Genomic DNA, 14258 nt, shown 5'->3' with positions numbered 1-14258 from the left:
TTTGTTGTATTTATATGTAATTACAATTTTATAAAGTAACTTTATTTATTTTTGCCTGATTCAGTATTCTTTCAACATTCTCATACAGGTTGAGTTTCTTTTTCTCAAAATGGTTGGGACCAGAAGTGTTTCAGATTTCAGATTTTTTTAGACTTTGGAATATCTGCGCATGATGAGATATTTTGGGGATGGGACCCATGTCTAAACATGAAATTTATCTATGCTTCATATACATTTTATATGCACAGCCTGATGATAATTTTATACAATATTTATAGTGCACCTGTGTTTTGAATGAGACCTGTCACATGAGGTCATTTGTGGAATTTTCCACCTGTGGCATTATGTGATGCTCAAAAAGTTTCAGATTTTGGAGAATTTGGGATTTCAAATTGTTAGATTAGGATGCTAACCCCAGGTATTATTGTTTTTATTATTTGTAATATTAGAACAGATGTACAATTCAAATATTTGTTGAATAAATTGAATTATGCATCAAGGTACTAGTCAGGTGTTTTCCAAAAGTAAGATTGTGGGTCCTGGCATAGTAGGGTAAGCCTTTACCTGCAGCACCGGCATCCCAAGCAGGCACTGGTCTGAGACCTGGATGTTCCATTTCCAATCTAGCTGCCTGCTAATGGCCTGGGAAAGCAGTGGAGGATGGCTCAGGAGCCCCTGCACCCACGTGGAAGACCTAGAGGGAGTTCCTGGCTCCTGGCTTTGACTCAGCCGAGCTCCAGCTGTTGTGGCCTTTTGGGGAGAGAACTGTAGATGGAAGATCTCTCTTTCTGTCTCTCCCTCTATCTGTAACTCTGCCTATCAAATAAGTAAATAAATATTCAAAAGTAAGGTTGCTGGACTAAGGGCTCTGCATACTTGAAAATTTCATATATATTACTAAAGTGACCTTGAAAATGGTTGTGAATTCACAATTTCACCGTAGCTATTGAAGTAAAACTAGATATTCATTTGCTAAAGCTAGATATTTTCATTTAGGGAAAAAAAGATGACAAAATGAAAATGGTATATAGTTATAATTTATATTTCTTTGAACACTAGGGATATGGAACTTTTGGACTTCTGAGTTGTCTAATTTCCATATGAATAATTATTTTTATACTTTCCTTGAGGATATTTAACTTTTATGAAGTAAAAGTTTTCTTATTTGAATGTGTTGAGCATTAGATTGACTACTGAAGATAGACACCATCCCTGGTCTCAGAGGTTTTATACTCTGGATTGGAAAATTGGAAATCATTATTCTGTGTGAAAAATGGTATAACAGGTGAAGTACAGAGTTGTATGGGTGGACACAGACTTGAAGCACTGGAGAAGCTTTGGGAGGAGTATGAGACCCATAGAAAGAGTGTGGTAGACAATAAAGGAATAAAGGATGCAGGAGAGTTTTCAGGGAACAAGCTTGTTAAAGGGTGTTAAGAGAGGGAGGAGAGTGGGGTGGGGGTTGGTGAGAAAATATAGATGGGGGGAGAGAGAGAAAGAGGAGGGGGGGGGGTCTTCCATCTGGTTATTCACTCTCCAAATGGCTGCAATGGCTGGAACTAGGATGATCTGAAGCCAGGAACCTGGAGCTTCTCCCTGGTCTCTCATGTCAGTGAAGGGACCCAAGCACTTGGGACATCATCTACTGCTTTCCCAGGCCATAGCAGAGAGCTGGCTCGGAAGATAGCAGCCAGGATTTGAACTGGCACCATAAGGGATGCTGGCACTGCAGGTGGTGGCTTTACCTGCTGTACCACAGCGCTGGCCCTGATTCATAGGTTTCAAGAGGACCAGTTAGGAGTTTCTTGAGCTGGGATAGACTGGGATAATAACAGTGTTGATAAGGAATAGTGGGCCGATTTAATGATGTTTAAGAGGCAATGATTGAACTTATGTGAGATAGAGATGTTCAGACTAGGTAGATAGTATGGTGATTAGCTGAGTTTGAGAACCCAGGGATGGATTTTACAGAGTTGCTAGTTTCAGTGTTGAGGTGATTGTGGAACATTATATCATCATCCAATGTGTAGCTTTAAAAAATGGGTTTGGCATTCAAGAGAGGTTTGTTCAGTCATATATTGAAGATTTTTAGCAGGAAGATATCACTGAAAAGCCGCACCGAGGACGATTACAGGGGATAGCTTGAAGCCTTGTGCTTGTGGAAAGCCTAGGGAGCAAAATACCCATTAAAATGCTGCTGAGGCCAGCCCTGTCAATAAATACTGGATAATTCTGAGACTGAGAGTTTGGCGAGTATTGTTTGAATTTTTTGTGTGTTGGTTTTTTTTTTCTTAATCTTATATATATATGTATTCATATAATATATAACATGTGCACATCATAATACAATGCATATATATACATATAAAACACATATATGCATACATAACACAGATAAGAGTACTTCAAAATGTTTGCAGCAAATGAGAATAAAAAATATGTTCATTTTTGTACAAAAATTTTTGAAATTTATGTATAATATTTCATAAAATGCACTTTCCATAAACTATTTGAAGACCCATCATGTGTGTGTGTGTCTCTGTGTGTATTCCTATGTGATTGTGGCTTATATTATATATACAATGACATAGTTTCACTTTTTAGTCTCACATCTGGTATCTCAGGTCATTTTTAACTTGGCATACTTTATCCAAAACTGCTTACTCATATCAGTGCCAAGAAACTTACTCCTCTAATCTAATGTGTCTCTTTTTTTTTTTTTTAACATTCAACAATAGTTTTAGTATCATTCAATGAAATTTAAAAGCAGATTTTTCCCCTTTCCAATATTTTCCATTTACAAACTTAATTTTTAATGAGTATTTCCAAATAAATAGTTTGATGGTTTTACATAAACAAGTGTTAGGACTTGCATGTTTGCCCTCTTTTACCAGTTTTTTTTTAACTTTTATTTAATGAATATCAATTTCCAAAGTACAGAATATGGATTACAATGGCTTCCCCCCCATAACGTCCCTCCAACCCACAACCCTCCCCTTATCCACTCCCTCTCCCCTTCCATTCACATCAAGATTCATTTTCGATTCTCTTTATATACAGAAGATCAGTTTAGCATACATTAAGTAAAGATTTCAACAGTTTGCTCCCACACAGAAACATAAAGTGAAAAATACTGTTTGAGTACTAGTTATAGCATTAAATCTCAATGTACAGCACACTAAGGACAAAGCCAGTCCCAAAGGGACAAATACCATATGTTCTCCCTGATTGGCGACAACTAACTGAGCACCAAAGGGGAAACTTGTTGAAGTGAAATGGACATTGTGAGAAACAGTGACTTGATCAGCTCTTGTCCTGACGGTTGATGTACAATGTAGTACTTTATCCATTTTAGTATTTTTCTTTGTTCTAGTACCATTGGTTGAACTCTGTAATTAACACACAATTGTTCTTAGGTGTTTAAATTTTAACTGAAAAGTGATCCCTGTTAGGAATTTGGAAAACATCATGTTGAGTGAAATAAGCCAATCCCAAAGGGACAAATACCACTTGTTCTCCTTGATAGGTGACAACTAACTGAGCACCAAAAAGGAAACCTGTTAAAGTGAAATGAACACTATGAGAAACGGTGACTTGATCAGCCCTCACCCTGACTGTTGATGAGCAGCTTAATATGTTATCCCTCTTAGTATTTTTTTTGTTTGTTCTACTTAATACTTTTGGTTGAATACTGTAATCAATACACAATTCTTCTTAAGTGCTGAAACTTGACTGAAAAGTGACCGATGATAACTATAAGAGTGGGAATAAGAGAGGGAAGAGATGTGCAATTCGGGACATTCTCAAGCTGGACTTGCCTCAAACGGTGGAGTTAGAAACATACCAGGGGATTCCAATTCAATCCCATTGAGGTGGCATGTACCAATGCCATCTCACTAGTCCCAGTGATCAATTTCTGTTCACAATTGATCGTAATGATAGGACTAAGAACCAAAGGGATCACATAAACAAGACTAGTGTCTGCAAATACTAGCTGATAGAATCAAAAAGGGAGAGAATGATCCAACATGGGAAGTGAGGTACACAGCAGACCCATAGAATGGCCGATGTCCTAACCGCACTCTGGCCTCATAATCAGCCCTTAAGGCATGCGGATCCGGCTGAAATGCCCATGAGAGTATTTCAGGCGTGTAAAGCCAAGACACTCTAGGGGAAAAAAAACACCTAAATGAAAGATCTCCGTGAGTGAGATCCCAGTGGAAAGAACGGGTCATCAAAGAAGGAGGTACCTTTCTCTGAAGGGAGGAGAGAACTTCCACTTTGACCATGGCCTTGTCTAAATATGATCAGAGTTGGTGAACTCAGGGGGCTTCCATAGCCTTGGCAGCTCATGACAAGAGCCTAGGGTGATTACTGATGCCATCAACAAGAGTGTCAATTTGTTAAGTCAACAACAGGAGTCACTGTGCACTTACTCCTCATGTAGGATCTTTGTTTTTTGGTTTTTATCTCATTGAACTTCTGTCTTGTTTCTATGGAGAATAAATGTCGAGTTGTATCTCTTTCGTGAGTTGGAGGCGCTGCTCGTCTTGGTTTTAAACCATAGTCAGTCTAAGATAAAGGTAAATATAAATTACAGACATGCCCGGACCAGTGTTGTGGTGCAGTGGTTTAAGCTGCTGCCTAAGAGGCCAGCATCCGTATGAGCACAAGTTCAAGTCCTGGCTGCTCCATTTCCAATTCTGTCTGCTAACGTGCCTGGGAAAGCAAGAAACATACCTCAAGTGTTTGGGCCCCTGCACCCCATGTGGGAAACCCAGATGGCATTTTGGACTGGCCCATGCCACTGGGGCCATGAACCAGTGGGTGAAAGATTCTCTCTCTGTAGCTCTGCCTTTCAAATAAATAAATAAATCCTTTAAAAAAAAATTGAAAGTACCCACATTGGTTGTTATTATTATAGACTTAGAGAATTACTCTGGCCTCAAAATTCAGGTAATTTTTAAAATGCTCAAAAAGGACTAAAATAATGAAAACATTCTGAAGGAATGACGTTATTAATTTACTATAGAAAAATGCTTTCTGAATTTACCTGTATTTATGATTCTTAAACAATTTATTGAAATATTTTTTGTTAGATATAGCAAATTACATAAGATCATTTATATATAAATACAGATACACTCTCTATAAGTGATCATTTGTCCAGCTGCATGAGCATATGTTATAACTGAATTAGTGATCATGTTATAAATGTTTGGAATTCCTTAGAAGCCTTCTTTTCCATTGGTTAGTTTTTGTTTTTCTAAGAAGTGTGTCATCATTTTTGTTGTTGTTATATAGGCTGAAGAAAATCTTGGTATGGTGATGATCTTTACTCTAGTGACAGCTGTGCAAGAAAAATTAAATGAAATAGTAGATCAGATAAAAACTAGAAGAGAGGAAGAAAAGAAACAAAAGGAAAAAGAAGCTGAAGAAGCTGAAAAGGTATATTGAAAAGCTTTGTTTGCTTTCATTATTCTTGATAGGTGTTGGTTCTTTATGGGTTTTGTTCTTTGCAATTTCAGTAATTTTTTTGGAAATCAGAAAAATGAATAAAAGTAAGTTAGAGGCATGACTTCAGCAATGAGTGATAGTTATCAGAAGGTTTGTAAATCTCATGCAGTTATATCAAGAATTGAAAATGCTTTTACCTATAGTATAGTGTTCAGAATTATAATGTCCCTACCACAATAATTTAAAGTTACTAAATACAAAGAGAATCACAAATTCTGAAACAAAGTGGAAAAGTTATGATTTTCGATGATGTGAATTCAAACTGTAATACTAATAGCAGCAACTTTCTTTTTAGTGATGAATAACTGGTGAAAGCAGTGAATATTGAGTAGTCTGGTTTTTGTAATAAGAATAAAAGACAGAAGTTTCTGGAATAAGTAACTGAGACTACGAGAGTAGCCAGTGCAGGCAGAAGTTCATTTAAGTATTTCAAAATTTAAACTATTTTTTTTTTATGTTTCTCTTGTACGTGGTTGTATTTGTTTGGAAGATATAAGTAGACTTTACTTGTTAAAGTAAGTATGGTGACATGTCTTTTTTTATTTTCTAAGCAATTATTCCATGGCACACCTGTTACAATTGAGAATTTCTTAAGTTGGAAGGCCAAGTTTGATGCAGAACTCTTGGAAATTAAAAAGAAACGAATGAAAGAAGAAGAACAAGCAGGAAAAAATAAATTAAGTGGTATGGCCCATTCTGCATTTCATTCTCTACAAACGCTCCTGTATCATTTCTTATGTAGCAAGAGGGTCATTGGACAGATTTCTTTTCTTTTTTTTTTGACAGGCAGAGTGGATAGTGAGAGAGAGAGAAAGGTCTTCCTTTTGCCATTGGTTCACCCTCCAATGACCGCCACGGCTGGCGTGCTGCGGCTGGCGCGCTGCGGCCGGCGCACCGCGCTGATCCGAAGCCAGGAGCCAGGTGCCTCTCCTGGTCTCCCATGGGGTGCAGGGCCCAAGCACGTGGGCCATCCTCCACTGCCTTCCCGGGCCACAGCAGAGAGCTGGCCTGGAAAAGGGGCGACCGGGATAGAATCCGGCGCCCCGACCGGGACTAGAACCCGGTGTGCCGGCGCCGCTAGGTGGAGGATTAGTCTAGTGAGCCGCGGCGCCGGCCAGGACAGATTTCTGTAAAAATAATACATGTAGACATCTAGGACCAAAAGACAAAACATGATAATATTTCTTCACACATAGTTAATGATTGATTTTTATGGCTTTTTGAAATTAAATATTTAATTGCTAGCTCCTGAGATGCAGACATTTAGGATCACAAGCCTTAGAAGTGGTAGAGGCAACTAATGTGTTTTTTCTAGGACTGTAAGGCAGACTATGTTTTCATTTGTTCCATTTTAATGCAAAGACATTTTACATGCCTCCTAGCTACCAAATGAATTCATAAATGCATTGCAATTCAAAGAAAAAAGTGGGTACTCCATCTTCTTTTCTTGGATAACTGTTTTTTTAAAGAGTTGTGGGGAAGATGAAGGAATAACTATGCCATTCAAATTAAAGATGACTTATTTCTTATAGGGAAACAGCTGTTTGAAACAGATCATAATCTTGACACATCTGATATCCAGTTCTTGGAGGATGGTAAGATAATATTAGATTTCCACATGTATATAATGTGCTGCCTTTAATTTTAAACCAGGAAAATTTGAGTGGTAACTATGTAATTAAAAATTTTTCCTTCCAAGGCTGTTAAGAAATACATTTTGAAGGTTAAATCCAAATCATTGATCCATTTGTATATTTGAACTGAATGTTTTTTATTTATGTGTTTGAAAGTTTTCTGGTAACATAGCAGTATCAAAGATAGCAACACAGAGACAACTGTGGTCCCACCAGCCCCTAACAACCAGTAAACTGAGCTACTGTGACTCAGGAGTCCTCTCGTCTTCAGATTTTTCATATCGCAAATCGATGGAAGCTGTTCTGTCATCTGTTCTGGAGCTGTTAGAGACTTCAGGTGTGGAACTCCTAGCCTTCTTCCTAACCCAGAATTTTACCTTTCTTGCTATTCTTGCTGGAGCATCTAGTCTCTTTTCTTTCCTTCTCCTTTTTCTTATAACCTTGATCCTCTTTTGCTCTTACATTTATCCATCATTCATCTATCCAAAACTATTTATTTATTTATTTTTTAAAAAGATTTATTTATTTATTTGAAAGGCAGAGTTACAGAGAAGCAGAGAGAAAAAGGTCTTCCATCTGCTGGTTCACTCCCCAGATGGTTACAACGGCCAGAGCTATGCTGATCTCAAGCCAGCAGCCAGGAGCTTTTTCCTGGTCTCCATGTGTGTACAGGGGCCCAAGGACTTGGGCCATCTTCCACTGCTTTCCTAGGTCATAGCAGAGAGCTGGATCAGAAGTGGAGCAGCCAGGACTTGAACCAGTGCCTATATGCAGAGTGGGGCTTTAACCTACTGCGCCACAGTGCCGGCCCCTCCACAACTATTTATTACATAGTCCTGGACACTGGGGTACAGCAGTGGACAGTGTAAATCAGTTCTCTGTCCTCATAGAGCTGACAGCTTACATGGGCTTGTTAAACTGGGCTCCCTACTTAGTCACACTTCTGGTAACACCCTAGTGTTAGGCACTTTATTAGCCTTCTGTTACATCCATCTGATCCTCTAATATTTGGCCTTTCAGCTTTGTTCTGGATTGCCTGAAGAATGTTAAGAAACGTGGTTGGTGTGGCCTACCACTAAATCATACTTCCTAATGTAAGTTAGGCCTTCATCAACAGTCAACAGTTTTTTTCAAAGATTTGTTTATTTGAAAGGCAGAGTGACAAAGAGTGAGAGGAAAGAGATCTTGCATCTACTGGTTCACTCCCTAAATGTCGCAACAGCCTGGCCAGACTGAAGTCAGGAACCTAAAACTCCATCATGGTCTCACATATGGGTGGCAGGGTACCAAGTACTTGGCCATCTTCTGCTGCTTTCCCAGGCAAATTAGCAGGGAGCTGGACCAGAAGCCGAGCAGGTAGGTCTCCATCTGTGCTCCGATTTTTGGATGCCAGCATCATAGGTAATCGGTTAAACCATTGTGGCACAATGCTGGCCCCCAACACTCAACAATTTTAAAAATCTGTTCTATAACATTCTTTGTAGCAGCTACTTCAAGATTTTTATACTCTCAAAGAAAAAAAAAAAGAGAGAGGCTGGCATTGTGGCACAGCAGGTTAAGCTGCTCCCTGCAGTGCTGGCATCCCATATGAGCACTGATTTGAGTCCTGACTTCTCAACTTTATTTATTTATTTTAAGGTCTTTAAAAATTTTATTTGTTATACAGTTTCATGTATTTTTTTTAAGATTTTATTCAAGAGGTAGAGTTACAGACAGTGAGAGGGAGAGACAGAGAGAAAGGTCTTCCTTCTGCTGGTTCACTCCCCAAGTGACTGCAACGGCCGGAGCTGAGACAATTTGAAGCCAGGCATTTCTCCCAAGTCTCCTACATAGGTACAGGGGCCTGAGTTCTTGGGCCATCTTCTACTGCTTTTTCAGGCCATAGCAGAGAGCTGGATTGGAAGTGGAGAAGCCAGGACTAGAACTGATGCCCATATAGGATGCTGGCGCCCAGGTGGTAGATTAACCCACTGGACCACAGAGCTGGCCTCTCATGTATTTCATATATACAGATTTAGGAACATAGTGATACTTCCCTCCCCCCCATCCTCCTGCCCATGCTCCAACCCTGCCTCCTCCCTATCACATTTTCACTCTTAATTTTTTTATTTTTTAAATTTATTTCAGTTATACAAGTTTCATATATTTCATATATCCAGATTTAGGAACATAGTGGGATTTTCCCCACCATACTTCCACACCCCTACACTTAACCCCTCAACCCCCTTCCCTCTTGGATTCCCACTCTTAGTCTTTACCATGATGCAGTTTCAGTATACTTAATGAATATTATAGTTAACCGTACTTTAAGTAATGGAGCTCAACAAATGGTATGAAGAAAAAGAAAACAGAACAAAGCTAAACAAAACACTGTTTCTCAGTGGAAGAGACAAGGGCTATAAATAATCATTGAATCTCAAGGTGTCTGTTTCAGCAAATATATTACATTTCAGATATTCTCTTTGTTACATCAGATCAGAGGAAACATGATACCTGTCTTTTTGAGATTGGCTTATTTCACTAAGTATAATGGATTCCAGCTGTGGCCATCTTGTTGTGAAAGACAGGATTTCACTTTTTTTTTTTTTTTTTTTAACAGCTGAGTAGCACTCCAAAGTGTATATAGACCATAATTTCTTTATCCAGTTAACAGTTGATGGACATCTGGATTGGTTCCACATCTTTGCAACTGTGACTTGTGCTGCAGTGAACATTAGGGTACAGGTTACTCTTTCATATACTGATTTCTTTTGGTTTGATAAATTCCCAGGAGTGGGATGGCTGGATCATATGGTAGGTCTATATTCAGATTTCTGAGATATCTCCATATTGTCTTCCACGGTGGTTGCACCAATTTGCATTCCCACCAGCAGTAGATCAGGGTACCTTTTCCCAGCATTTTTGCCAGCATTTTTCATTTGATGATTTCAGTATGTGAGCCATTCTAACGGGAGTGAGGTGAAAACTTGTTGTGGTTTTGATTTCCATTTCCCTAATGGCTAATGATTCTGAGCATTTTCTCAAGTGTCTTTTGGCATTGGAATTTCCTGTCATGAAAAATGCCTATTTAAGTTTTTTGCCCATTTCTTCACTGGATCGTTTGTTTTGTTGTTAATTTCTTTGTTAAGATTTTTTTTTTTTATTTGAAAGAGTTACAGACAGTGAGAGGAAGAGACGGAGAGAAAGCTCTTCCATCTGCTGGTTCACCCCCCAAATGGCCACAACGGCTGGAGCTGCACCCATCTGAAGCCAGGAGCCAGGAGCTTCTTCCAGGTCTCCCATGTGGGTGCAGGGGCCCAATGACTTGGGCCATCTTCCGCTGCTTTCCCAGGCTGTAGTAGAGAGCCAGATGGGAAGAGGAGCAGCCGGGACTAGAACTGGCGCCCATATGGGATGCTGGTGCTGCAGGTGGAGGATTAACATACACAGCGCTGGCCCCTGTTAATTTCTTGAATTCTTTATATACTCTGGACATTAACCCTTTATTAGTTGCATAGTTTGCAAATATTTTCTCCCATTCTATCAGTTGTCTCTTCATTTTGCTGAGTGTTTCTTATGCAGTGCAGAAGCTTCTCAGCTTGAAGTAATCCCATTTGTCAATTTTGGCTATGATTGCCTGTGCTTTTGGGTCTTTTCCAAGAAGTCTTTGCCTATGCCAATGTCTTGTAAAGTTTTCCCTATGTTCTGTAATCACTTGGTGGTGTCAGGTCATAGATTTAGATATTCGATCCTTATTGAGTGGGTTTTTGTATTAGGTGTAAGGTAAAGGACTAGTTTCATACTTCTGCCTGTGGAGATCAGTTTTTTCAGCACCATTTGTTAAAGAGACTGTCCTTGCTCCATGGGTTGATTTTATTTAGTTCCTTTATCAAAGATAAGTTGGCTGTAGATGCATGGACTAATTTCTGGAATCTGGAGTTTCTGTCTGTTCAGTTGGTCTACAAGTCTGTTTTTGTGCCAGTACCAGGCTGTTTTGATTTTAACTGCCCTGTAGTATGTCTTAAAATCAGGTATTATGATGTCCCCGGCTTTGTTTTTATTGTGTAAGATTGCTTTCCATATGAATTTCACCATAGTTTTCCCTAGTTCTGGGCTGTTCAACTTCTGATCCAGCTTCCTGCTAATTTGCCTTGGAAAGCAGCAGGAGATGGCTCAAGTACTTGTGCCCCTGAACCCACATGGTAGATCTGGAAGAAGCTTCTGGCTCCTGGCTATATGACCTGGCCTAGCCCATGGCATTATGCCATTTCAGGGGTGAACCGGCAGATGGAGGATATTTTTCTCTGTCTATCCTTCTCCCTCTCTATAACTCTTACTTTCCAAATAAATAAATAAAATTAAAAAAAGAAAAAAGTCTCTGGGATTAAACATGACAATAGGTCTGCTCTGATTTCATCATCATTTAAAAAAAATCATCTATTATTTTTCACTTTATGTTTCTGTGTGGGAGCAAACTGTTGAAATCCATACTTAATGTATACTAAGCTGATCTTCTGTATATTAAGATAATCGAAAATGAATCTTGATGTGAATGGAAGGGGAGAGGGAGTAGGAAAGGGGAGGGTTGTGGGTGGGAAGGACGGTATGGGGGGGAAGCCATTGTAATCCATAAGTCGTACTTTGGAAATTTATATTCATTAAATAAAAGTTAAAAAAAAAAGAAAAAAAAAAGAAAAAAGTCTAAAGCAGTCCTCTGCAATGATACCTTCTTTTATCCCTTCTCTCACTGTAGGAGCTTGTTTTACCTCCTCTGTTGCTGGAAAGTTCTGGCTCCAAAAAGCTTTTTCTCATTCCATATTGAACTTGAAAACTTTCAGTATTTTTCAATCTTTTTTTTTTTTAAGATTTATTTATTTATTTACTTGAGAGGTAGAATTACAGACAGATAGAGGGAGAGAGAGGGAGAGAAGTCTTCCATCCACTGGTTCATTCCCCAAATGCCACAATGGCCGGAGCTGGGCCGATCTGAAGCCAGGAACCAGGAACTACTTCTGGGTCTCCCATGAGGGTTCAGGGGCCCAAGCACTTGAGCCATCTTTTACTGCTTTCCCAGGCTGTCAGCAGGGAGCTGGATCGGAAGAGAAACAGTTGGGACTCGAACTGGCACCCATATGGGATTCTGGCACTGCAGGTGGATGCTTTGCCCACTATGCCACAGTGCTGGTCCCTTTCAGTCATTCTTGACTGTTCCCTTTCTAATGGATCAAGTATTGTTTCATATCAATAAGTTTCCAAAGGCTGCCTGCTGATTTTGACTCTGAAAATTCTGTTCAACAGTTTTATTTCCAGTTCTGAAGGTTTTTATAATTTTCACTTGGACTTTGTGGTAGCCTCTTAAATAATTTCTCTTCTCTTTTTCCTCCTGTTGCCCTTACCTGTTCCATAGTCACTGCCTTTCAGGTGGTATTTTCAAAATCCATGTTTAATCATAACATTTCTCTCCTTAAAATCCAGTGATGATTTCTACTGCTTAGTGAGAAAGGTTAACTGACTCTCTTTTTCAATGTGGCCTTCATCCTTATTGTCTTCCCGTCATTCAGTGAGTTAACATTTCTCTCTTTTTGCATAAACTTCTATGTGGAATTTGTGTTTCACCATTTTCTTCTTAGAGGATTCAAATGTGTCATGAAAATCTTTCAGGCTTAGTCTTCTTTGTGAAGCCATCACTAACTCAACAAGACAGAGATAGTTATTCATTTGCCTGGATTTAGCAAATTGTGTTTTATTACTAAACTGTTTGGAGGCACATGAAGCAAGATTTATTCCTTTTATATTTTCACTGAGTTGAATGTCAATGGGCTAGAGTCTGAGAGGGAAGGAAGATAACAATTATGGTGATTTACACTATCCTACTTTTAGCTACTTCAGACAGATTGAAGAGTGAAGATGTTTAATGCAGAGACTGGTTATTGCTTCCCATAGGGCTTAAACATTTGGAATCTTGGAAAGGCATATTATTGATTACAAAGGGAACTGGATAAGCATGAAGGTAAAATTAATGAATTAAAGCATATTTGAGTTTTAACAGGGTGCATCTGCCATATTAAAAGAGAGAACACCTGATACAGGTCCCAAAGTCAGTGATAATTTGTCATGGATAACCAGGACAACTGTAGTGTCATTGTCTTCACCATGTATCAGATGCCACATATGAATCCTAATAGGCCTCTTTTTAATAACTGATTTTTAAATCATAAACTGGAAGAATGATGTTGCTCTGAAAAGGTCAGCCTCTGCTGACTGATACAGATCATTGTTGGTGTGATTGCAGTGGTAGTTTGGGATTTTATCACTCATACCTCGAATGCACATTTGAAAGTTTATTTTTGGTACTGCCAGTGAGCTATTTCTTTCATTCCTGAACATAAGAATGAAGATAATTTTTGCTTTTTTGCAGCTGGCAACAATGTGGAAGTAGATGAGTCTTTGTTCCAGGAAATGGATGACTTGGAGCTGGAGGATGATGATGATGATCCAGACTACAATCCTGCTGACCCAGGAAGTGACTCAACCGATTAATGGACTATCCCCTACTGCAGAGAGGCTTGACTGCCACAGCATCTGTGGCTTAGCTGAGAGGGTTTTGATTTTCCTTTCTTTTTTTCTAAGAAAAAATAATTTTCAGGAGAATATTCTTCTGATAGCTTTCATCATTGAACTTAATAAACTGACCTTAAAATTTCAAATGTAAAATCTTCAATTCCTCTTATTAATGAGCACAAGGTTCCATATTTAAAATCATTTAGTGTTGGGGAGGGATCATGCCTCTAACACCATGCATGAAATAGGCTGCCACTGTGAATTGGATTAACTTGGAATTTCCATTCTGGAGACACAAGAATGTTTTTGGATTCCATATGTTATCATTCATATAAGTATTAGAAGACGGGAGTGAAAAGAGCATTAAACCTTCTGGATTCTAGCCTCCAGACACAATAAATTTAAGTCTTAATAAAAGCAGAAGCTCATATTATAATCAGGAATAAAAGATTTCAGTCCTATAATAGTGTTTGAATCAAAATCATTTGTAGAGATTTTAAAAGATGTACATTCAGGCTCCTCTCAGGTAAGGTTTGTGAACACTGAGCTGTAATCAGAATTTTAAAA

At 38.8% G+C, this 14258-nt stretch overlaps 1 protein-coding gene across 6 annotated transcripts in view; it reads left to right on the top strand.

Annotated features, from left to right (window-relative positions):
- Nucleotides 1–13837, top strand: part of RWDD1 (RWD domain containing 1) — a 35210-nt gene extending 21373 nt beyond the window's left edge. For 3 of the 6 annotated variants that reach the window (XM_051855397.3, XM_089333755.1, XM_089333756.1), the window contains 5 exons: nt 5305–5448; nt 6069–6201; nt 7050–7112; nt 7423–7488; nt 13549–13837. In XM_051855397.3, the coding sequence (XP_051711357.1) occupies nt 5305–5448; nt 6069–6201; nt 7050–7112; nt 7423–7488; nt 13549–13670 (528 nt within the window). In that variant the 3' untranslated portion in view covers nt 13671–13837. The remainder of the gene's footprint in view (nt 1–5304; nt 5449–6068; nt 6202–7049; nt 7113–7422; nt 7489–13548) is intronic. The other 3 variants (XM_008263401.5, XM_070073683.2, XM_089333757.1) reach the window with 1 other exon arrangement.
- Nucleotides 13838–14258: the final 421 nt, after the last annotated feature.

This window comes from Oryctolagus cuniculus, chromosome 5 (genome assembly GCF_051225735.1).
Source record: "Oryctolagus cuniculus isolate XC-2025 breed Fujian yellow rabbit chromosome 5, ASM5122573v1, whole genome shotgun sequence".
Lineage (NCBI taxonomy): Eukaryota > Metazoa > Chordata > Mammalia > Lagomorpha > Leporidae > Oryctolagus > Oryctolagus cuniculus.
Note: the sequence above shows the minus strand (reverse complement) of the source record. Positions and strands in the feature narration are given on the sequence as shown.